Source organism: Thermobia domestica, chromosome 5, assembly GCF_964235325.1.
Source record: "Thermobia domestica chromosome 5, izTheDome1.hap1.1, whole genome shotgun sequence".
Lineage (NCBI taxonomy): Eukaryota > Metazoa > Arthropoda > Insecta > Zygentoma > Lepismatidae > Thermobia > Thermobia domestica.
In genome coordinates, this window is record NC_137458.1 from 315,245,244 (window position 1) to 315,272,004 (window position 26,761).

At 37.0% G+C, this 26,761-nt stretch overlaps 1 protein-coding gene across 1 annotated transcript in view; it reads right to left on the minus strand.

Moving 5' to 3' along the window:
• The window catches only part of LOC145686791 (uncharacterized), a 759,437-nt gene that overhangs the window by 240,911 nt on the left and 491,765 nt on the right, over positions 1 to 26,761 (minus strand). The window contains exon 8 of the mRNA XM_081760448.1: positions 4,766 to 4,837. Within this exon, the coding sequence (XP_081616574.1) occupies positions 4,766 to 4,837 (72 nt within the window). The remainder of the gene's footprint in view (positions 1 to 4,765; positions 4,838 to 26,761) is intronic.

The following is a 26,761-nucleotide window of genomic DNA, read 5'->3' on the forward strand; positions in this document are numbered from 1 at the left end:
ACATCGAACTTGTACAAAAATATTAAAACTGTGTTTGCCATGTAGTCAGAGGCGGATCTAGAAGGTAAAAACTGGGGGGACCAGCCAGAACTAGACTATGATCGGTAGCCTATATCATGAATTTATTATAAAAACTTTCAAAAATGTATATGTTAAATTATTTTTGGCACTCAAAAAAAACTGGAGGCCTCCCAAGCCCCTGGATAGATCCGCCACTGGAGGTAGTGTAATCATTGATTACGATAGTTTTTATTCAACCAAAAGTTGTTCCTTTTTTCATCTTTCCACCATTCAATTTTACTGCGTTTTTCTCCACCAAAAATTCTACCCTTAGTTATGACATTCAATCAGCAAAACGATTAATTTTTAACATTTGAAAACTTGATTAATTGTGGTGGCTTAATGAGGTCGTAACTATATGGACTTATTAAATCCTCGTTGTCACAAATATGATTTAGTGACATTTCTTATTATTTAATTTGCATTTGCATTCTTATATATTCAAGTATTCAAGGTTATTTTGTCAGTTGGTTGAATGTGTATTTGTATGTGTGTCAATATTCAATAGTATTGTAACGATGTAGTTAAAAATAGCGGCAGGGTACAAAGCTCAACTCGTGTGTAAGCGGTGCTCAAATTTCAACAATACACACACAGACAGGTTCATGCGCACCGAAAGACCTTCGTTGCTAGGCAACGGCAGAAAAATTCTGATTGGCTGAATCCAGTCACCTTATTCTTTTAGCAGCAAGAAAAGGAAAAGAATAAGAGCAGTGTTTGTCGCTTTGTGTGTAACTTGGTGAACGTGTTCAAAAGGAAGTGTCTGTTTGTATTCTTAGATTTTAATGAGACTTTTAAAAAAAATTACAGTGTAAAGGTCCGTCTACAGGGATATTCCAGATGTTGAGTCAACGTAGTTTTCGTCGCTGGATTTAAATGGGCAGTTTCTTGCTCTAAAAAAGGTAAAGGGAAGCCAGACATAAGTATTCGAAATTAGATGCGCGGCGGTTATGGAAAACAAGGACATACGATTAATATACTCAGAATCTTTAAACATTCGGAACTATGTTAAACTCAACTGTATTATCATTATTTGTTTGTAATTACTTCAATTCAACTAGTACCATTAAAATTTGTATTATTACTGGAACTTGACAATCTTCCTAGATTTCAACAACCTCTTCAAATTGTTGACGCAGCCCTCTCCGAAGTGTACGGAGACCACTCAGTACGGCGGGAAGGAGAAATTACCAGGGAAACAAATGTGTTGAGCTATTGCTCCATAAACGATAATAATTTGTCAAATGTCTATCACACCTGAGGGAACAGTTCTCAATAGTTAAAGTGGACGAGATGGCCCCTCAATGCCGTTTCCACCTTTAGGTCGGTGATAGATAAGTGGTGCCGGGAGTTATTTTGTGTCAACAATTAACACTATTCGTAAGAGTATTGTTAAAAACAAACTATAACAAAGACTTTTGGAAAAATGTATATTAAAATAGAAATATTGTTATCTTTTATTGGTACGAAACAACATCTCAAGTTAATGCAGAACATTGTATGTTTACTGCTTGCTTAAGAGATTGCTTTTTGTGTGTGTGTATTTGTTTATCATATATGTATATGCATTTTGTTTGTCTCTCTAGTAAGAAATATCTTCTCTTTGACTAAGAATATTGTTTGTTCACATAATGGATAAGAATACAGGTGATTTGAAAAGCGTGTTTTCTGCAGAAAACGTAAATGTCGATAATGGCGCGTTAGACCTTGCTGAACAGAATGTAATGCCGAGTATTCCGGAAATTAACCCTAATATGACAGTTGAAGACTTAGCTAAGATTATGTTAGCTAATTTGGGTGTTGTAAAGAGCGAAGTTAATTCAGAAATTAGCGCTGTCAGAAGTGAAGTTAATCATGTTAAAACTAGCATTAGTGAAGACATTAAAAGGGAACAGGTAGATTTTAATGATAAACTTACCTCTGCTGTGGAGTTACTAGAAACCAATGTAACCACATTAATTCGTGATATAGGTAATTCTCATGGAGAATTTGTTAAACAGGTTAATGAAAATTTTGAAAAGGTCAGTAAGCATATATCTACCGAAATTGCTAATGTGCGTGCTGAGATTTCTGAAGTTAAGATAGCTTGCGAAAACAGTACTAGAACTCTCCAAGAGCAGTTTAATTTTCAGACTGAAATTCAAGCTAGGGTCAACGAATCATTCAAGGATAATATTCGTGGTTTGACGTTATCTGTTACTAATGTTGTTGATCGCGTTGACGAGAGTGATCTTAAAGTTGCCCATGTTGAGCAAAGCACAGAAAGTTTACAAAAACAAGTTGATAATGCTTTTAAACACATTGAAGCTTTAAGACCTAATGTGAACTTTGCGTGTGAACGAGTTGTCGATCTTACTGGACAAATTAGTACTTTAAAACAGGAAGTCGAAGAAAACCGAAAGGTTACCACTGCGCTAGTGAAAACGGAAGTAGAAGAGAAAGTACGTGAACTTACGTTCCAATTTCCTACTGATGGTAGTGATTTTCGTTCTTCACCTGTTGGTCATAGTACGCCTAAGCATGTAAGTTTTAGGAAATCGCCGAATTTGAACATGCGTTGCGAGCAAGGTAGTCCAGACTCTCAATATAGTTCGGATGCTGATAGTTTTTCTGACCTGAGTATTAATGACGTTGTGCGTAATAAACCTTTCGCGTCCTCACAAATTCATCGAAGGAAACCTCGTAAAATTCCTCATTATCGGGATCGTCCTTCGCAGAGTAATCAACACAGTCATTCGCAATTACGCTTAAATGATTTGAAGTCTCTTACGAAATTTTCAGGAAATGTAATGGTGGAGAGTGCTTCCGAATTCTTACGTAAATTTCGTGCTGAGATGGAGTTTAGTAACATTCCCGAACACGAATATTTAAGATACATCCCTATGGTTCTTGTTGATGGTGCTAATTCATGGTACCTAAGCAACTGGTTTAGTGGTTGGAACGATTTTGAGGCAAAATTCTTGCATACCTTTGAAAATACTTGCATCGTTGCTACGCGTTTGAACAAATTGCGTAATTCTCGCTTCAATCCCAAGGAAGACAAGTCTGTCGTAGATTTTCTCTTAAGCCGATACAACAAGTTGAAGATAGCTCAGCCGAACGAAGAAGAAGAAATGCTTATGTCTAATCTCGTTAATTTACTCCCATATAAAGTGCAATCTGCTTTGTTGGGACGTCGAATATCGTGTTTGTCCGAGTTAATACAAGCTGTACAAAATGTCGAAACATTCTTTCATCAAAATCGGAAATGGGAAATGAATGAAAGGAAATCGGCTGAGAATGTGAAGCGTGTGAATAATGTTAAGGTTCAAAGCAAGAATTTTTGTGCGGAATCGAAACCTCGAGGGCGTAATAAAACACTCGTGAAGAATGAAGAAGTTTTCAGAAGAGATACCAACAATGAAGATGGTGGAAACAAAAGACAGGGTCGTGGGTTCGGTCCGCTTCTCGGGCGCCACTGTCACAAATATGATTTAGTGACATTTCTTATTATTTAATTTGCATTTGCATTTGCATTCTTATATATTCAAGTATTCAAGGTTATTTTGTCAGTTGGTTGAATGTGTATTTGTATGTGTGTCAATGTTCAATAGTATTGTAACGATGTAGTTAAAAATAGCGGCAGGGTACAAAGCTCAACTCGTGTGTAAGCGGTGCTCAAATTTCAACAATACACACACAGACAGGTTCATGCGCACCGAAAGACCTTCGTTGCTAGGCAACGGCAGAAAAATTCTGATTGGCTGAATCCAGTCACCTTATTCTTTTAGCAGCAAGAAAAGGAAAAGAATAAGAGCAGTGTTTGTCGCTTTGTGTGTAACTTGGTGAACGTGTTCAAAAGGAAGTGTCTGTTTGTATTCTTAGCTTTTAATGAGACTTTTAAAAAAATTACAGTGTAAAGGTCCGTCTACAGGGATATTCCAGATGTTGAGTCAACGTAGTTTTCGTCGCTGGATTTAAATGGGCAGTTTCTTGCTCTAAAAAAGGTAAAGGGAAGCCAGACATAAGTATTCGAAATTAGATGCGCGGCGGTTATGGAAAACAAGGACATACGATTAATATACTCAGAATCTTTAAACATTCGGAACTATGTTAAACTCAACTGTATTATCATTATTTGTTTGTAATTACTTCAATTCAACTAGTACCATTAAAATTTGTATTATTACTGGAACTTGACAATCTTCCTAGATTTCAACAACCTCTTCAAATTGTTGACGCAGCCCTCTCCGAAGTGTACGGAGACCACTCAGTACGGCGGGAAGGAGAAATTACCAGGGAAACAAATGTGTTGAGCTATTGCTCCATAAACGATAATAATTTGTCAAATGTCTATCACACCTGAGGGAACAGTTCTCAATAGTTAAAGTGGACGAGATGGCCCCTCAATGCCGTTTCCACCTTTAGGTCGGTGATATCGTCACGATATAAGGTATCATGTTTTTTATCCCGTCACGATTTAAGCCATACCTAAAACGAACAGAAAATATGATTTAGTGGGTAACACAAGTGTAGTCTCTTCGCGTAATCTTAGGTTTGAATGCTGATGGTGGAAGTTGCCCAGGATACAAACTAAAGTATTAGCACTACGTTCATAGTTCCTGTCTCATATAACATAAGTGCTTAAAAAGGATGATAATCTTGAATGAATCAATCAAGTAAACTAATGAAATCTAAACGAAATTGTAGTAGGTCTAATACTTACAGCTCTTGTAAATTGTCCAGATGAATAAAGCTGTTGGGTGATAGTCGCTTCAGCTTATTGTAGCTGAGATTTCTGAAAATAGAATAAGAAATAAGTAAATAAATAAATAATAATAGTAACTATTCTACAAAGTTCTATTCCTGGAGGCAAAATACTAATTCTAAAAGAAACGGAGCATGGTGGCTCAGTAGAGCTTATCTCTGGTACGTGGGGTCCCTGCTCTGATCCCCGCCCAACTGAGTTTTTGTGGACAACATTCCCAGTAAGCAAGCACGTTTACAGTAAATCTAAGTTTGCCCTTAATTTTCATTTATAGACTTAACCTTAGAAATCGTTTCTGTGTATCGCTTTCCCAAGTTTAAATTTCGAGTCATACTTGGAGTCCAGATAACTTTGACGTATAAACCTGTGTATGGGTCAATCCATGCTAAATGATTGCGAAAAAAAGACAAATTGCCGCTCGACATTTTCAAAAAAATCTAATTTTTTTATGAATGTTTATACTATATCAGGGTACTTCAAAACCACAATTAATTATTTTTAACAACATCCCATAGCGACGCAGAGGCTGCAGCCATTTCGCGTTTTTTTTTTTTTTTCATTTTAGGCGTTTACGTTGTTTTGAATATCTCAGCATGTATTTATTCTACCAAACTGAAAATTGCTGAACGTCTCCAACTCATGCAGAGCTAAAACTTTGATCTCTTAACATGTTTGCCTAAAACCACTTCAAGAAGGTGAAATCAGGGCCTACAGTAGCAACATTTTTGGACATTGAAGACATGTTTGATGTGGCGTGTCTTGGTAGCCACAAGAGGTGAAATTAATAGTGGACGAAGTTTGGAGAAGAAATGTTTATATCCATGCAGATTTCCTGGAAACCCTGCCGACGCCCATGAACGGGGGTGAAATGTAAAAACATAAAGAGGAAGAAATAGTTCTTTGTTTTGTTAAGAGAGACCTTTAAATAATGATGTTAATTTTCTTCTTCTAAATAATTGTGTAATCTTTTTGTTCTTTTTTTAGAAAAGAAAATAGGAGAATTGAAATAATGAATATTTAAATGTTTAAAAAAATAAAATTGAATGCTGTTTGTATTTTGTTCAGAGCGTAAGGCAAAGAGAAAGAAAGAATGATTGTATTTATGACGTCAGCACTCAATGGAGTATCCGTGCGCTTCTGCCTTGTGACTGGAGGTCGTTTGGTGTAGCTTCAGTTGCAAGCCAGAATGGGAAAGAGATAGTTGGTGTGTCAAACGGAACCTGTGATTGATTCAACCGTGAAAGTTCGTTGTCGCTGTCTGGACTTAGGTTGTTACTGAGTCGAGCTGAGAAGCGTTGATTTGATAGAGGAGGAATTCAAGGGCGATATCGGAGTTGTTATTATCGTAATCTGTGTGAGCTGTATAAAAGGACGAAACTTTCTTTGCTGCTGAGGTGTTGTTAGTCTTCGTTCATGGAAGATTGTCTTTTCGAAGTACCCTTTAGTTGAATGTTACTTTTGAAGCCAGAGAAAGGGAAACCATTGGGAGCTGATTACGGTAAGTGTAAAGTAGTAAAACCCGTAGAATATCCCTTTGTCCTTGTCCAATTCATGTTTCGTGTGGTCGTCTGATTGAATTCTCAGTTTGGCATAATTTGCAGTCCGATTTGTTCAGCAGTTTTCTCCTTTGCATTGATATTGAATTGCTATTTAACGTCCCAATTTTGTGCATTGAAATTGAGTTGCTATTTAACGTCCCAATTTTGTGCGTTGATATTGAATTGCTATTTAACGTCCCAATTTTGTGCATTGAAATTGAATTGCTATTTAACGTCCCAATTTTATACATTGATATTGAATGGCTATTTAACGTCTTTATTTTATACATTGATATTGAATGGCTATTTAACGTCCCTATTTTGTGCGTTGAAATTGAATGGCTATTTAGCGTCTCTATTTTGTGCATTGATATTGAATGGTTAGAATTTTGATCTCGTTATTCGTTGAATTGAATAATTGACTTAAAACTAGTATTATAATCATAATAGTTAAAGATTAAAGAATCAAGTTTGATATTTTTGAAGCTTCTCTGACGTTGAATTTACTAAACGTGATTAAAATAAAAAAATACTTCTTACCTAATTTACTGAGTAATTTTGCATAGAATCTTGATTCTAAAGTAAACTTGGGGTAACCATTGATTGCTGACTTTTGGTACCTTTGGTTATATAGGTTGATAAATTAAAATAAAATTGTGAAAGGGTAATTTGCAATTACTTGATTATTGTGTTTAGACTTGTTGAACTTGATTAATCAGAAGTATTGAGATGAGAAAATATTTAACTTATTGAATTTTTTTTAAAAAAGAAATTTCAATTTGCTTGTTGAATCTAGGATTTATATTCGTTAATTAAACTCAAAATTATTATTGTTGGATTTCTATTTATAGTTAATGAAAATAAATTTATAAAATTGTATATGTGAGTTTACATTTCTACTTTTCAACCGTAAGGTCTGTTCTATGCTTAAATTATTAAGTGTTAATGCAATAGTTTCTGTTACGTTATCAGTTGAATTGATATCAATTGAGATAAAGGTAAGAAGTATAATTGCTATTTCTTTGGTACGTTTGACCTCTCAGAAAGCCGCCCGCTGTGTTGGATCTGAAATACTTCAGTTTAAATTGTCCCATTGTAGATTGGTAAACAGTCGTAATATTGCGGATTCCAAATAGGTGTGGTAGCGTTGCTACATTGAGAAGAGGAAACAACTGACTTGGAGATCTGAATTTGTGTGTGCATGTATTAGAGGGTCATAAGTTAATACACAAAAATTTACAGGCTTGTAGCTGCTCCCAAAGGCCTGGAAAAAAATCGTGAAGTTGGGGAATTATGCCAATTTGGCATATTTCACTGTTCAATATCTCCAATGGGCCTCGATAAAAAAAATATGAAATTTTGAGAATAGTTAGTCCTTTAGTATACCATAACACAATAAAGCGTGTTTCGTATTTTTCAGCAGAAGAGGGTCAAAGTATTGAGTAATGATGTCATACTCTAGGAGGTGTTTTGTTTATAAATTCAACTGGAAATTTGATGTCAAATAAAATATTAAGGATGAATGGTTAGTCCAGTGAAGACTCTCAAGCTCGTTTCTTTCCTCTCGCTGTAACACTGTCTTATCACACCCACAGCAGCACTGGTGAAGAATGCCGCTATCAGCAGAAGGCGAAAGTCAAAATGCACACTTGACAAAGGTCCGTAAGTACTCATTGTTCTTGCTGTTTGCTATATCAATGATATTCAATCCTGTTTATTCTCGTTTTAACTGTCAACTCATGCAGCAGACTGTCTTTCTTTCGTTTGATCTTCATTCCGCAGTCAGTGTTTACGGCGAATAAGTGTTATGTTGTAAAAATTAGTTAATTGTGGTTTTGAAGTACCCTGATATAGTATAAACATTCATGAAAAAATTAGATTTTTTGGAGATGATCGAGCGGCAGATGCTTGATCACTTAGAATGGATTGACTCATATGTTTAGACCAGTTGGAAGAATGAAGGCTGCGCAAGAATGCTTGCTTGTTGGACTCAGAAGTTGTCTTCTGTGGATGGTTTTGCTAAATGTAAATTTTAAGACATGCTTAATAGATGCGTCAATTTAAAGGAATTTTAAGGCTAGCCCTTTGTTATTGTCGTGTGAAACAAGCTTGCAATCGAGGAACCAGCAAGATTGTTATAGTTGTGGTTAGTTCTGCAGCCATATAAATGCAAACTTATGAAAACCTACGGAACTGGCCTAGAAGGTTTGAGTAAAGTTATTTAAAGTCTATAATGCTATTAGAGCTGTGTCCATGGGTTTGCTCGGGGTATCCCTACATTTTCATTCCACCAATTCTTGATCATTCACTTGCTTAATCATCGTCTCCGTTAGCCTTAATTGCATAATCGTCGGACGTTAAACAAAGATTTCATTTTATTTTATTTAACTAATTCTAAAGGAATTTACAGCGGGAAAACTAATCCGATATCAGAACTTTCCTGTCAGGGATAGTTTCCCAGTAATGTATTTGCAGCAAATTTTGCTATACTTGTGTAAATGGTTGGCAACAATACTTTTGATTTTCCGACGATTTCAAATTGTGGCATATAATATTACTTTTTGAGGGAAGGGAAGAGGAAATTATCATCCCTTGATTATGCAGCTAGGCTAAAGGACATAGCGATGATGAGAAGGATGACCAAATCTAAGAAGACGGGAGAACCCCGAGAAAATCCGTACATAGAATATTTCTCCACCAGAAAGCCCACTTGACGGGAGCTGCAAACGAGCCAGGGACCTCACGCGGCAGAGGTAAGCGCTGTAACGCTGAGTCTCCACGGCCAGGCATACGGTACGACTGCCCAGATAGTGTAGGACATTGCATTCAAAGTCACAGTGAGAAAACATCGATTTCTACAAATATAATTTATTACAATTCTTTGGAGATAAAAATGAATATAAATATGTATCCGTACTACGTCCGTGAATTCCCTTGTCCGTGTTTATTTTCAGTGTGTTTTGTAAGTAAGTAATGTCAGAACAGTAACTTAAAAATGTGCAGCAGGAAAATCTGGTATTGTTGGCCTCTTCACGCTACACTAGTCCCAGTTAAACAGCATTTGCAAAAGCTATGGATCTAACAGGCAGAGAGTTTATATATTCTATTGACAAATTTCCTTATCTATAAGATCCTAAAATTCAAGATCAGATCCTCAAATTCGAGAGCTGCAACAAGGTCGAAATATTCAAGCACTCCTTAATGAACAAAGAAAAAATGCACATAGCTAGGTTTAAATAAATCAACACAAATCATTGTTACGAGTAGAAGAGACTAAATTCAAGGAATTTGTGAATCAAGTTATTAAAACTTACAAATATTTATTATACAACTTGTCCTGGAAAATATATTTCAGGGATTGAAATCTAGACTTCTTTCCAGAAAGTTGCAGCGTTGTATCGGACGATCAAGGAGACTTGGTATAAACATATCTACCATGCAGAAACAGTTAAGTGCCCACAATGTTAGCAGATCATTGCTGGACTATAATTAAGATAAGACGTAAACTCAATACGAATAATGATAATAATAATACGAAGAAGAAAATGATGATGATTATGATGAAATGAGCGAGAAAAAATTCTTAAACGTTTACTTTTCGTTTACAGTTTGTACGTTCGGGACTAAAAAACAACTGAGTTTCATTTCCAGTGTAAAATGGCATTGAGTTTTAAAACTATTGAAGTTGTTTCAACAGATAAATAACAATAAAAGGTCAAAACTTTTCTCTTGGAACTTTTATGCAATATGGTACACCTTGCCGCTTTTGCTTTGAATGCAGTGCTGAAACGGGAAATTGTTGAATTTAACACTACCCGTTTCAGTACAGGGATAAAGGACAGAGATAATAACCTATCGCTAGGATATCATATGAATATTTCAGAAATAAATCTCGCTATCATTTACTGTTTTTTGTCCATGGGGATTCGATGTTTGATGCCTAAGGTAGTTAAATCTACCACAAATATATTCTCAGAAAGATCTCAACGATTTTTGTTCTAATATCGTAAGTACATACTTCACTTTTAAAAGAACACAAATACTCTTGAAATATTCAGAATTAGTAAATCACTAGTGGAGTTGACTTTTATGAATGTTTTTTTGTTAAATGACTTACGTGACTTGACTCATATTTCATTAAGAGCTCTAGGGTATGGCATAATTAGTGACACTCACGAGATGATATGAGACCAGATATACAATCGTAAATTCTGTAGAAGTCTCGTCTCCTCTTGACTCTTGAAGGAATTATTTCTAATCTCAATTCTCGAAGGAGTTTTGTCGTCATCTTTTGCAAATTTATGTACTTCAGTGTTGGAAATAATGTTGGGAGACTTTAGTACTTAGCAATTTAATAGGACATTCAAGTGCTATATAGCGATAACTTTGAATAATATTCACAAGTAGTGGTGTAGTCTTGTATCATCACGAATTTAAAAATGTACTTACCGTTTTGGCTCTTCGTTATCACTTTATTTCATTCGTATGACTCTAAAGTTCTGACGTTCCAAAGTTTGGATTGTGCGACTTTACGGACACCTTTTAGCTCTAAAGACTATCACTAGATCCTTATTAAGTTTACATGAGACCACAATAAAAGAATGTTCTTTAAAATAAAAGATGAATTATCGAAATTATCTGTCTATCGAAGTTATGAGTGATCATACACAAAATTAATGATGAACTTGGGATGGTCTTTTCCGAAAAATCTGTTCTTCGATTTTCGATTTTTCGTTTATTCGAAAAATTTTCCGATTTTCGAAAAAAACATTTCATGTTTCCTTTTCCGAAAAATGTTTCGTATTTCGAAAACAATTTTCGTTTTTCGAAAATGTATCCATTTTTCGAAAAAAAAATGTGGCCATCCCTACGATGTACACTGTCAGTCATTGAGGAATTTCATGGTCTTTCTCGGAAGGCTGTCGTTAGATCCACATGATGTTTAAGTGAGATCACATGGATAGAACACTCTTTCAAACAAAATAATAAACCGACAAAATCGGTACATCTATGTCGAAGCTATGTGTGAATATAGACACCTCATATACACTACAAAGGCTGATTATTTATATTGATTCGAATTCCTGTAGAATGTGCCACTTATCTAGGAAATGCTGTGTTCTCCACCACCGGTTGTGTTCAATCTGCAGGCTACCATTGCCTACTGTTGTTCGGCATCGGGATTTCCACTGCAAGAAACAGCTGGATCGTGGATTTTGCATCGCACTTCTCTTTACATGCTTTCCACGGGCTGGAGACGGTGCGGACTCTACAATGGGACAGTAGTCCGAAAGCACAATGGCCCATTGGGCTAGTACCCGAACTCTTGACAGCGTTGGCACAGAAAGGAATTGCCGAAATTCCAGTGTCCTGTTCAATGTGGCGATATAATGCCTGCAGTTCCTTTTCCGTTCAGCCGTATGCCACGGTTGCAGCACGTCCACACAACGCTTGCGAATGATCGTGAGGCGTAAAACCCTGTGAATAGCGCAGTGGATTTTAGTTTGCGATGTGTGGCATTTGCTGGCCATCGCATCCTGTGTGGGGACGGATTTTAGGAGGCCGCTATACGCCGAACCACACCCAATAACGTCGGGGTTCTCTTTTTGGAGGCGGTTTCTAGCTGTTTGCCTCGATGTGGAAAGAACAGAATTCTGCGCCGCACATTTCCTTCTAATACGGTTCACAGTGGCACGACCTACACGAAACATTACGCACTTGACACATTTCTACGATGCGCCAGGCAGTAAATTTAGCGTCGGAAAGGAAAACAATGAATCCTTCCCAGAATCTGTTCAGTTTCGGCGGCATCAGACTACGCTCGACTACTGCTCTACTACGTGACTAACAAGGTGCTGATGATTTTTTTCAAAGTCAGTTAAAAAGATAACAAGAAGCGGTTGATTTTAAAATCGATTTAGCGTTCTACGAATAGGTACCATTTTCTCTCTTTTAATCCTTATTCAAGTCTGAAGTGGTAGAAATCAGCCATTCCTATGTTAACATAGATCGCTAGACAGTAAAAAACAAGAAATGTATAAGGAGACGAGGTTCTCTGTAATCAATTAAACAAGAGTCCACACTAATCTCTTTCTACTAAAACCGGAAGTGGTAGAAATTTACTATCACTTCCAGTTTCGTTATTAATAGGAAAATATCACGCCATACAAACCAAACTTCTTCGCGTGGTGTACAAGTGTCATTGCTACTTCTTAATTGCTAGTTTTCTTAGCACATCATCATCATTAGTCACGTGTTTCTAACCCAAGATTCAAAAAAAATACACTGTTGCATAAGCTTACCTCAACAGGTTTTGCCGTGACCAAGCCCAACAGAACGGAGTCAGAACGAACTGCCAACGGAATATATAAGAATCACTAGAGAGTATCAAAATCCTATGTGTTGTACTTACAGACCACAATAAGACTAAAACTAGGGATTCTCTTAGCAAAAAAGAACTTGCGTTTCTTTCACTGTTGCTAGAAGAGTTTGTTCTAAAACATCTACTAGCAACATTAAACTATTTTTGTCTCCTATCTCCCTTTTGGGATCGATTTAGTGCCTTTAGTTCCAGTTGTAAATAAGCTACTATAAGCAACTAACAAATAACAGAAATGAATGAAAAAATACTATATCCAAGGTTGCCATATGAACTTTACTAAAAGAAAAATGGTAACGATGCACAGTAAAGCCACAGCTATAGTGTTTAATTTATGTTTCCTCGAATATCCCAGTGAATTGGATTACCATCATGGCAACGACTGAAAAAGGTATGTTAACTTTTAAACACGTATATGTAGAAGTCAAAATTTAAGCAGGCATATATAGAAATTAAAGTAATTAAGCCAAATATATGGTTTGAGCGTCGCGGCACATATTCTTGTGGTGAGCTTTAGGAAAGTCATTTACTAATACAATTAGTTTTAGGTTTAAAGGGAGTTCCGGTGGCCCAGTATTTTAAAACTTCTTTGGGTTTAAAATGTAGATGTCGATTAGCTGTGTCCAATGACACCAAGTTTGATTTCTGGAACTGACCGCTTCAAGGTCAAATTAGGGGTCGAAAATAAAAACAAAAGTGAGACCATTTGGGCAATACGCACCAGTGATCGACAGGGACGAAATGAATGTAATTCGATTCGTATTCACATGTGTATATGAATAACTAATATCCCATTTCCCGAAAATTTTATTTTAAACCCGAAAATTAACAAAAATTTGGAATTTTGAATCGTGTATTTTCATTAATTTTCGAGATCAAAATAAAATTTTCGGGAAAATGGAATATTAGTTATTCATACACATGTGAATACGAATCGAATTACACCTATTTCGTCCCTGTCGATCACTGGTTTGCATTCCCCAAATGGTTTCATTTTTTTTATTTTTGACCCCTAATTTGACCTTGAAGCGGTCGGTTCCAGAAATCAAAATTGGTGCCATTGGACACAGTTCATTGACATCTACATTTTAAACCCCCAAAAAGTTGAAAAATATTGGGTCACTATAACTCCCTTTTAACGATATATATTTATTTATTTAATACTTATTTTCTCAAAATTTCCGACATGAAATATGCAGCCTATATGATATTTTAAAAAGTCTTTCGTTTAGTTGCAACTAGGTTTGAGTTTAGAGCACAATGCAATTGATTTGTCACCGTAATTTCTTTAATAATTATACTACCAAACTGCCTAAAAGTAAGTGATAATGCTTACATTTCCCGATAGAGGGTCACGTACGCTAACCAAGTGTTAAGAAAGCTGACTTCACCAGGAATACAATAAAGAAGCCAAATTGAAAAAAGAGAAAATAGTATTATATAACGTCTTCGTAAAGAATTACTGTGCTTCTTATAATCTTACTGTAGTACTACAATGCTGTAAATTGATATTAAACTAAGCAATAAAGTAATCACAAATCTAACTAAAAGACCAGCACACATTTTAATTGTTTAATTACAAAATCAAATTGTAGTTCTCGAAGTATTTATATATTATATTTCCTTCTACGTGCTTCATTGTCAATCCCTCGCCTAAACTACTTTCTACGGTGCTTTCCATCTTGGAATGAGACTCCACTGCTGAAGAAATATGATCATATCCTCAAAATGGGTCTGGAGTCAATTTTGAACTGCTCCTTGAGTGACGAATCTTGGATGCAATCATCCTTACCTGTTGGATTAGGAGGCCTTGGTATTCGACGAACCGTTGATATGGCGATTCCTACCTTTTTAGCGTCCTACCACGGATCCCTTCGTTTAATCGAGGCTCTCCTTCCTCAAGGCTACCACCTGGACCCAGATGGGATAGTTGAAGAAGGCTCTACCAAATGGATAAATATAACAGATACGGACCTTCCAGAAATCAGCAAAAGAGGTTCTCAGGCATCTTGATACACACCAATAGCAGTACATTTCCATAAACTTCTTTTACAATCCGTTGCTGTTCCAGAGGATAAAGCTAGACTTCTTGCTGCGTCATCTCCCCATGCTGGTGCATGGTTAAATGCGTTACCTTCTCCCCAATTAGGTCTTCACATGTCTAATGAAACCTTTCGAATCGCAGTAGCCCTAAGACTAGGTTCAGCTGTTTGTGAGCCACATCGCTGTCCAGCTTGCGGGGATCAAGTTACCCAACGCGGCCTGCATGGCCTCTCATGCATGAAGAGCATAGGCAGAAAAACCAGACATTCATCTGTTAATGACATCATTTTGAGAGCCCTCACAACGGCAGGAATTCCTTCGATTCGTGAACCGTCAGGCCGTTGTCGTTCCGATGGTAAACGACCTGATGGCATGACATTAATACCTTGGATGAGAGGCAAATCTCTAGTATGGGATTTTACATGTTCGGACACATTCGCCCATTCAAGCCTGCCGTTGACCGTTGTGAATGCTGGAGAAGTTGCTAGACGTAGAGAGGCAGAAAAGGAAAGGAAATACAATAATCTTCTCGATAAATTTATATTTGCTCCAATAGCCATCGAGACCAGTGGGGCATGGGGTTCTAGAAGCCTTGATTTTATCAGAGAGGTAGGCAGACGCATATCTATCGTTTCTGGAGATGTTCGTTCAGCATCCTTCTTATTCCAACGTATATCCATTGCGGTCCAACGTGGCAACGTTTCGTCAGTTCTTGGTACGTTGCCACCTGGAAGAGAACTGGAGGAGGTGTTTCTTCTCTAGTGCAACAGAAACAAGCGAACAAGAGAATAATAAAAATAATATATCAACTGTTCAGAGAAATTTTACATATATATTATATTGTTATCCATTGTTTCTAAATACTACATACTATACGCTATATCTCCGAAACTTATTTACATATTTTTACAATCATATATTGCTGTAAATTACTGTTTTATTTATTATTATTTCTGTCTAAGATTAACTTTTAATTGCTATTTAAATACCGGCATTATTTGTTATTTTTCTGTACAGCACTTACTTTTAATTGCTATTTGAATATATTATATTTAATATAGCTTTTATATTAATCCTACACTACAAGTAATCAATTTTAAAAGCAACATTTAAACCTGTCTAAAACAGATTTTTGTGTGAAAAATGGGTAAAATATTACTTAGAAATTGTTAATTTTTGGAACTTTGATTCAAGCAGGATACATTTAGATTTATTATCTAGCACTTTGAAAACAAAAGTTATATTTTTGCAAATATTTGTATATACAGGGTGTTTCAAAACAACACCGACAACGTTTGCGAGCTCATATCTAAAACCAAGACAAGACAAAAAGTATAGACCAACCTGGGTGCACAAATGCTCCCTTTCGGAGTTATAGGCTGCCGAAAACATGCAAGAAAGAACTTTAAAGGCCCATAGCTCCAAAACTATGGAACCTACCATAGTGGGGTCAAGACTTAACTTAGGAACTAGTAAGTCCATGTTTCAGATTCAAAGAAGTACTCCCGCAAATATTTTTATAGAGGTAGTTTGTGAGTACTTCAAATTATATGCCCGTAGCCAAACTCCCTGTATAAAAATTGTTGCATGAGTACCTTACAATTCTGAAACATGTATCTTTGGATAGGGGACATACTAGTTCGTAAGTGAAGTCTTAACCCGACTACGGTAGATCTCATAGTTTTGAAGCTATAGACCTGTAAAGTTCAGTTTTTCATGTTTTCGGCAGCCTATAACTCCGAAAGGAATTATTTGTGCACCCATGTTGGTCTATACTTTTTGTTTTGTCTTAGTGTCAGGAATAACCTCCCAAACGTTGACGGTGTTGTTTTGAAACACATTGTATATCTTGGACATGGCTGGAAAATACAGTTATACATATTTTATTTGAACCTAAACATGAGGTCATCTAAAGACTGTACAGATAGTGATGTAGGTTTACTTTGCAAAATGTCCAAACTCGAAAACCTGGATCTAGGCTCAATAATTGAACGCGCAAGAACGTTTGAGCCTAAGCGCTATATAAGTTCATAGTGACCAGAGCCTAAGTCCAAGTGAAAGCATGGCCCAATGAAGATAATAAGCGGAAACACAAGTGAGTGCCCTACTCATTGATAGCAAGATCGTGCCCGTTGATAGCAAACGTGAGCCTAATGCGATAAATGGGTGTGATATCGGGCTATCATGAGCAGAGACGGATTTAAATCTAATGAGGCCATAAGCTATTGAAGGTAATGGGGGCCCTTTTAAATGTCACTGTCAGTGACAAATTATCTGCACTATATGCTACATGTTGCTAGTCCATAGAGAACGTAAGAGCTCCTCCGTGGCTAAGCGGTTAGCGTACGCGCCTTTGACGCGGGAGACCCGGGTTCGATTCCCGGCGGGAGCTCATGTGGTTCGGATTCCACGTTAATCAGTAGGTCCACGTCTCATATAGCCTAGCTGCTGAAAAAGGGACGTTAAAATCAACTCAACTCATAGAGAACGTAAGCACCTTATGTGCAGAAATGAGCAAACCAATGATATTTTTGATAGCAAACTAGCAGGAGGGGGCCCCATTAATTACGTCACAGGAGCCTACACAACACAAAATAATGTTGATGAATGTAAGTTTTATAACTCGTCTTTTTTATCCTATAATTTGGGAATGTACATCTAGAATACTTTTTGCTGTAATTTTCTGGGGCCTCCAAGAGAGTGAGGCCCTAAGCTGTAGCTTGTTTAGCTTATACGTAAATTCAACACTGATCATCATGAGCCTTATTGAAAAAAAAAATGAAATGAAATCTTTGAGTTTTACGTCCCACGGTTGTGCCGGTTAGGCTAAAGGAGACGGTGATAATGAGTAATGAATGAAATGGTGGAATGAAGAAAGTGGGAGAAAACGGGAGAACCCCGAGAAAACCCACGCACACGGTGTTTGTCCACCACAACGTTCACTTGGCGGGAGCAGGGTTTGAACCCGAGACCCCATGAGCCTTATTGAAGATAGTGAGGTCAAGCTTGGGCGAATACAATTCTCTGATCACGAGCCCATTTATAGATAATGAGCCTGAGCCTGTCAGTGATGCTAACTCAAGAGCGCGATCCTGGGGGGCTGAGGGGGCCCGGGCTCCCCCAAAGCTCATGTGGACCCCTTCATTGTATTTGTAAGTTTATAATATTTGGCATAACTTGAATGCAATTTGTCTTAAAAATCCTCATATATGCTTTCTGCATCTGAATGCCCCCCCCCCCAAATTTGCAGAGAAATCGGCGCCCTTGTGCTAACTTGAAACGGTATAAAATCCCATCTTGAGAAGCAAAACGTTCCATTTTACACTCTAATTTCCCAGGTTATACTAACAACAACACACTTAAAATATGAAACTGTGTTTCTAAGAATTTCTTAAACATGTGAATTGTTCTCTGTAAAAATTGATTCACCATGTTTACCAAACGATTAAGTAAGTTCTTACTTACTTTTACTTTTATTGAAACAGACAACATAAAACGTTAAAGAAAATAAGTACACATTTTGTTGTGAGAAAACTGTGTCTTCATCACGCCTTTGTGAAATTATTTTCTGCTAAACACAACTACATATTAAAATACTAATAACTTTAAAAATATGGGCAACTATTAAAAATAGAAGTATGAACAAACAGTGAGACACTAGTTTACGAAATTCTGTTCAGGAGATATGGTCTCAAAAAATGAATCTCGTGGCAGACCTGAGATCATATTTTGTTATGATGACCTGAAGGCATTAATTAGTTGAACCTAAATGGCCCATAACTGTTTGTAAACCTATTGCCAAACAGAGAGTAGACATAGCTACAGTTTTTACATTCGGCATGGAACACATGAAGAAATTTCAAATGAACTTAGTAAATATACAAATTAAAATCTGGGGTAAAATACTATAGCCGTGACACTACCAAAGCGCTCCTTGCGGTTGCGGGAAGGGGGGGGGATGAACAGGTGAATGTAAGTAAGTTTATCGAAAACGAGTGAAATTAGTTTCGAATCCTTCGTTTTCGTGGTCATCGAGATCAATACTGACTTTCCTGACACGTTCAAGTACAGGTTCAACCCCCCAGTGAAGACACGAAATTCCTAGCAACTCTAGGGATAGGATTGGATATGTAAAAATAATCGAATATGGTCAAAATTAGTGTCTAATCCATAGTTTTTGTGGTCGCTGGGACGGATAGAGATACTTCTGATACCTTTGAAGTCCAAGTACAGCCCCTAGTTTCAACCTTAGGAGGGCGGGAAGACAGTGAGGTAAAAATAATCGGAAACACGGATATTAATGTCGAATTGACAGTTTTCGGTGTCGTTGAGATAAAACGTCATACCTACTCTTGATATCGTTAAAGTACAAGTTCAGCCCCATCGCCATCGGAAGTGTGAAGAGACAAAAAATATAATGTCCAAAATGACCGAGGTTAGCATCAAATGCTTACTTGTCGGAGTCTCTTAAGTTTATTCGTGGCATGTCCGATGACATTTTAAACAAGTTTAGGCAAGAATAGAATGTCAGCTGCTTCGGAAAATTGACACGAGCAACCCATTGCTCGTATACACACACACACACATTACATATATCGACTTCAGAGTGTTTCTCCGAATTTCACCCGCTTAAAATGGTTGCATATAAGATTAGAGTACTCATAAGAGAAAATAAGGTCAATTGAATAATATTGAAGGTCTTTCAAGCAATCTCAAGTTTGAATGGATTTATAGTGTATATATAGGTAGTATGAGGCAATGGTACAGCTTGCAGCAAAAAACCTGCAACATGAGCATGTAAGTTGATTGTGAAACGACGAAGTCTTTTGCTCCAAAATAAGTGTGCAGTTGAGGACGCCGTGGTTTCTCCTGCCGTGATTCTTGCCACTTAGCGTTATGTTGATTCCCTGCACTATTAGGCGTAGTTTCACAATAAACTTAGATGCTCATGTTGCAGGTCTTTTGCTGCGGATTGTACCTTATAAGTTTGGAAATAATAACTTAACAAAAAGTTATCAGAAAGGTAGTACCTATAAAATGATTAGAGATAAGTTGGAAATAACGTGTGTGTTTGTGGTAGAAAGAGAAGTTATTCCAAAACGATCTCAGATTACCTTCTTCTCATTAGAAACTTCGGACCTGAATCCAATATGGTGGACTTCAAGACGGTTATCATGATGGTGTTATACAGTAATAGACGCTGTTCTATCTCTACTATCCCTGTCCAAGATGTGGTGTTACTTCCTCTAATCGTTCCAAACTTACAAGATACCACTGTCTGATATTGTATACTGTTAATGCATACAAAAATTCAGGTCGTTTCTGGCACCATTTAATATTATTCAATTGAGGAAATTTTTCCCAGGATACGTCGGTCTGATATCAAACCATTGTAATGGTGAGACTAAAAAAAAATGAGGTAGCCCCTACTCGAAAATAATAACCATCCCAATACATATGTGTATGATACAAGCATAACTGCAACGCCTGGAGGACCAAACTTGGTACACAAATTATTTACTCCCTGAGAAAATATGTTATGGGAATGAGACATCCCAAAGGATGGCATGTAAAAGTAATCGAAAACGATCTATGTTAGCTTTCGGGGTCGCTGAAATGAAGAGTGACTCTCCAATGCCATTTAAGTCCAAGTTTAGCCCCCATCGTGATGTGGGTAAGAAAGGGGTGACAAGCACATTGTCCAAAATGACCAAGATTAGTGTCGAATCCACAGTTTTCGAGATCGAGAAAACGGGTGACTGATTGAAATGACTTTGATGTAGAAACACGGGTTTAAAATCAGAGAAGTAACAGAGAGAAGCACTTGAGCAAAGTAAATGAAAGCGGTGTACAGGTATTCGTAGATTCACGAATAATAGTGAATGCCAAAGCCATCGACTTTGGTTGCTTTCATGTCTGCTCCTTCTCCTCTCCATTAGTTTTCAAAGAAGAAGAGAAATGAACGGTTACATCACAGAACATTCGGCTGGAGATGATTGGCTAACAAGTGAATGGACAAATGTATGTAATTACATGTTCAGATTTACTGATAAGGTTCCAGAGTAATTATTAAATTTCTTTACCTGACCTGACTTTGTGTAACTGTCCCTCTCTCTCTCTCTCCCTCTCTCTCTCTAGAAAAAAGTTTATACAACACACGTATTTCTGTACAAAGAAACTTCAGTTATATAAATAAAAATCAATGTAACGATATGACAATTAATTTCTGGTAGACCGGTGGACCGACTTTGATGCTTTCTGATACATGATTGAACACTGGTCTAAATTATTAGCACATCTTTCGACAAGAGAAAGGAAGTGGTGAGGGGTTGACATGTAAAAAAAAAATCGAAAACGACCAAAATTAATGTACAACCTACAGTTTTTGCGGTTGCTGTGATGAATAGTGACACTCATTATGCGGTTTAAGTTCAAGTTTAGCCATTGCCAGTATGAGAGTGAGAGCAGGAAGGGGTGATATGTAAAATATAATCGAAATAACCGATATTTTTGTCCAATACTTCGCTTTTGGGATTGCTGAGATGAACAGTGATGTCTCCAATGCTGGTTAAGTGTAAATTCATATCCTAAGGGAGAAAAGTTTCAAATACTTTCCATAAGTCCATTCTGCCGGCTGAGGAACGGGAATTACAGCTAGTCTGGATGTTAAAATTTGACAATTGTTCCTGGACTTTGTTTTGAAGTGACTTAAAATACTGAGACAAAATAAAAGAACAAACTGACACGTTTCTTTGAGATAAAATTAAATCAAGTTTCTAATTTTACGTTCAACGATTATGCACCTAGGCTAAGGCAGATGTAACGGTGATAAGTGATAAAATGATGGAATGAAGAAAGTCACATGAACTGAAATCGAACCAGCAACCCACACTAGAGATGAAAGCTTTTCTACTGATTTACCGTGGCCCTTTAATGTTTCTGTTTGACATAAACAAAACATAATTGTTTAAATATTACCAATAATTATACTACAATTTGCTCTATTTGTGTCAGATTTAGTAACGTAAGGACGTGTACGGCACAAAAATATTTAGAATATTTGCTGATGATTACATTATATACAACCAGTGGTGGATCTAGGCCGAGGCCGGGGGGCCTAGGCTCCCCCAGTTTTTCGAGTGACAAAAATAGTTTTAAGCTATTATTTATATATTTTTGAAAGTTTATAGTAAACATGATATACTTGTCATATCCGGGGTTTTGACCGACTTCCCCCCCCCAGTTTTTACCTTCTAGATCCGCCTTTATATACAACTTACGAGTTATAGTGGTCAGCCTTGTGCTGACGTTTTTGCGTCCTTCATATTCAATTTCAGCATGGAATGACATATTTGCAGCAGCAAAAAATCCTCTATGTCAAATTACAAGCATTTATGTTCAATGGTTCGAAAGAAAGAAGCAACATCAGAATATTAGTTTTTTTCCCCCTCTTTGAAGCTGACTTTCGCGAAACATTCAAACATGTAGTAACTCGTTCAAAAAAAGAATGTTTGAATGTTTCTAATTACATACATTAAAGCTTTCGATGTTTCACCCGTGTTTGAGTTGTTTCAAAGGGAACTGATTGCCTTTGTCATTAGAGTTGCAATAAATTAGGGAATATTTTTGTTTGAAAATAGAAATAAGTTATTAGCAGAACTATTCTCCATACAAAACGTTAATAGGTACATAGAAATATAATTAAATGACGTTACCCTTAGGATAGCGTATGATAGTTTTTAGAACAAGAATTTGGGAATGATCGCCAAAAAATGCATCAAAAGATTGCGAGCTTGGCCAAGAATTAGATTTTGGATAAGGGCCCACAAAATTGTTGAACGGACCCTAATTTTTTTCATATATATTTTTTTTAACGGAATATGCTCATCATACTTAGTTAAGTATTAGTTTAGGTTTGGCTACAATATATGTAGTTCGCCAGATATAAGGCTTACAAGAAATTTTTGATTGATGTATATTGGATCTTTTGATTCAAAAAGTTTTTTTTTTTAATTTCATGAACGAATTGGTGAACAAATCTCTTAATGGCATAGCGCAAAAAATATTTCAGTTTAACATCCCAAGATTATACCCCTTAAACTGAGAGAGACTGATAAATAAGACAAGTGAATGGGACGAAAAAACAAGCATGATTATAGATATTGGTAAACAAGATCTGTCGGTTAATCACAAACAAGCCGGCGAATGATGTGAATAAAATTTTATTTCCGTTTGAAACATTCTAAATGTAGCTTTCGAAGGGTTAAGTGACAGCTATCGAACGTTTGGTAAATTTTTCAAACGGCTGCTTCTAAATGCTGAATACAAAAATCACAATCTGAGCGCTTCAGAACACACACGCCGAATATTTTGTTATTTCAAACACGTTTTAAACAAACATTTACCGAACGAACATAGGGAAAGAGAGAGAAAGACTATTAATACCACTGAGTTAATGAACCTGGTTGTTTGGTTTTTCTTCTTCCTTTATTCAAACGCAGAGAAGTGTTTCCGAGAAAAAATCCATAAATTACTTTGAATGAACAGGCTACGGAGAAACTTTCACCTACGCTGAAAGGTCGTTAGGTGTCAATAGCATTCGTTTGACTTCGGTTTGGCAAAGTTTAAAGTCCACTTCATACAAACAGTTAGCAAACAGCACTTCATCGTAATTACCAAGGACCACTTATCTTCCCTTATTAGGAAGGTATCTTTGACTTTTCCAATAAGACGAGTATGGCAACCATAGGAAGATTTCTTTTTCAGGTTTAAGGGTTGGAATCTTTTAGGGCAAGGGAAGCTGAGCACTGTGCTCTGAAGGGCAGGTACCGAGATATTAAAGTTCATTTCCTGTGAACAGTTAAAGTCTTCCGTCTCTTCAAACATTCGTTCGTTTGCCATATAAGAAGTTCATTCACTCGTTGCAGAGCAGGAAATTATTCCAATCTATACACACGCAAGAGACATATTCTTTATATATATATATATATATATATATGTGAGGAGTAATCAGAAAGCAAAATTACAAAACGGAAATGAAATCTTTACGTCCCACGTCTTTGCCAGCTAGGCTAAAGGAAACGGTGCTGATGAGAAATGAATGAAATGGTAGAATGAAGACAGTTGGAGGAAGCGGGAGAACTCCGAGAGAACACACGCACACGGTGTTTGTTCACCACAAACCTCACTTGGCGCGAGCTGGGATCGAACCAGAACCCACGCACGAAAGAAAATAGAATGTAATTTCACAATAACATCATGACAGTTATCATGCAACATCGTGCAAGCGTTGAACAATGTGTTCTCCGTGTTTATACTTATTACGAAACGAATTCAGTTAAGAGCAACAACTCTTCAGACATTTTATTGTTAGTTGATATTGCTTTAAGAGTCCATTGTAGGTGTTATAGTGTTATTATGAAATCCCATCCTGTCTTCCTCCAACTACTAGCAACTCACTTCAAGCTATCGCGTCTGCGCAATGTTCAATTTTGAATTGTAATAGTTTCGTCCCACCCTGTAGCATGAAATTAAAAAGTAGTTATTTATATTTTTAGCTTATGATTATTCATTTGATATAGGAAAGGTTGTGTGTTAGCATTTTGCAATTATTTTTGACTTGTTTTTCTTCTTTATTTTTGTTTAAATCAATTTACATCAAAAAGGAAAAAGCAAGATAATTATGTTTCTCTTCTGTACACTATCATTTCTCCAAGTATCTTTTATGCTTTGTTGAATAAATACGTATATGGTAGGAATTATCCAGTATAACAAATCTGAAAATTTTTGCATGATCCTGGGCTAAGCTGAATCCTGAATTATAAGAGCAGGCAGGTAGCCAGCCCAAAAATGTAGGGGGGACAGTAGAAGTTAGGGAGGACCGATCCAACCAAGTTATAGTCCATCACCATATTATAGTTTATTTGCAAGCCTACCGTGAAAATTTTAGAGGGGGCAGAAAAATTTTAGGGGGCCGGGCACCCCTATACCCCAGTGGAAACGGGCTTGTCTAAGAGACTAGCAAGTGTGAAAGTCGAAGTCAAGTTAATTTGTCTCTTCTCAAGAGATTCGGCCACAGAGGGTACTTTACCCAAAGTGGGTACTAAAATTGGTGAAACTGTAAATGGCTCAGGCTGGACGGGATGATGATCTTGTACTGAAGTAAGTAAACTGCACTCTCCTTCAAGTTATTATTTAGTCTCTCATAGTTTAAACAACGTCGTCTACTTCTCATTGACTGATACACACCTCAGTAATATCCATGGAGGAAATGATCCTGTATGCAAATCTTACAATTTACATTTATTTTATGAAAAATTCAAGTGAGTAGTTATTTCTTATTTTCGGGTACATCTTGACAGAGCAATATATGTAAATTTCCAGAGCTCATTGGAAAATACTGATTTTCCTCTTAGATACGTGGTGGGCGTAAAAAGAGACGTTGTTCTGAAGATGAGGTAAATCAACAGGATTGGTGGTAACAGACAGTTCCGAGGTAAGCCAGATGAGGATTTGCTGGATACTGGCATCCAGTTTCTTCAATTCGGTGTTGTAGTAAATTCATAGTAGCTGGAAATCGTACAGTATTTTCTTGAGTGGTGCTCATCTGTGCTTCACATGAAGGAAGACTCTGGGTCTTAGAAGGACCAGAAACACTGTAGGGAGTAGAAACTGAGTTGAATGAAGCAACTAGTTGGGGTAGACATTGATACTGCGACGAAAGTTATCGTTTCGAACAGCAACAGGTTCGATGGCCCTTCACACTTAGGCGCAAAACTTCTGGTTGAGAAGTTAGCCAGAAGGTTGATTGTGGATTTCCCTACGATGATAGCAAACTGGTAGCTTGTCCTTATGAGCAGCAATTCCAGCAAGAAAAGACGGATGAGAAATACTTATATACGGTTTCACATTGTAGTGCTGCTGGGATAGACCGTAGCCGGTAATCCCGTCAGATATTCAATGCTGAATTAAATATGAATCAGTGCGGAAAACAGACAAAGCGAGTAAGTCATTTCAAGTTGAGGATGTGAATATAATATCGGAAGGTTAAATATAGTTTCTGGTCATGTTGAGTAGAAACATCATCTACAACACAAGTGCACGGGAGAGGAGGTTGCCTCAATCCGTGAAATAAGCCTTGAATCCACATGCCTGGGAGGAGATAATGGTTAATGAACCAAGTACTTAATTCTTTCAGTAATGTAAAGCCAAGGATTTCACCGTAGTCGTAGATGAACCACTTGATGTTAGAAGTCTTCTTGAGATTTGTTTTAATGAAATACGGAGAATTCATCATCAGATTTAAGTTCTGGATAGCGACCAGGAAATCGGTGTATCCTCAACAGAAGAAGGCGCTGACAGATAAACTACAGTCGGTTTCTTGGAATGTAGTGTGAAGTATTATCTGTGTAGTTACAGTGATGTGACTGTGAGGTGACTGCGAACTTTTGATTTAATTCGTTAAATTCTATTTCATTATTTTTACGATTATCTTCGACAGTATCATCAACTCTCTAAAATCCAACGGAATAAAAAAAAACTTTTTATTAAGATTATACATTTCCAGACAGCTTCTGTAATTATGTATTTGAAATTGAAATTGCTAATAAACACGACTGGTTTCCTTCTTGATTTTCCGCATACCTTTCAGCACAGCCTGATACTTATCCGTTCATTGAACGCCAGACTCATCATTTTACAGCCAAACAAAACCACGGAGGACAGATCGAAAGGGGGTATTCGCCACGAAGTTTACGAAGGTGCAGGATCGTGGAGAGAAGCACATCGCACCATTGGAGGACGACCGACTCCGTATCCCGAAAATCCCATTCTGTTGGTTCATCGCCACAGACAAATTTGAGTTTGACATCTGAGTAGTGGCATCAAGGTCAAGAAGTACATCGTAGAAGGCGCATTATCAAGAGAGAACTCGACCCCTATCAGATCAACAGGATAGATATCCAGTTCTTGATTGATTCCAGCATTTCCAGAATT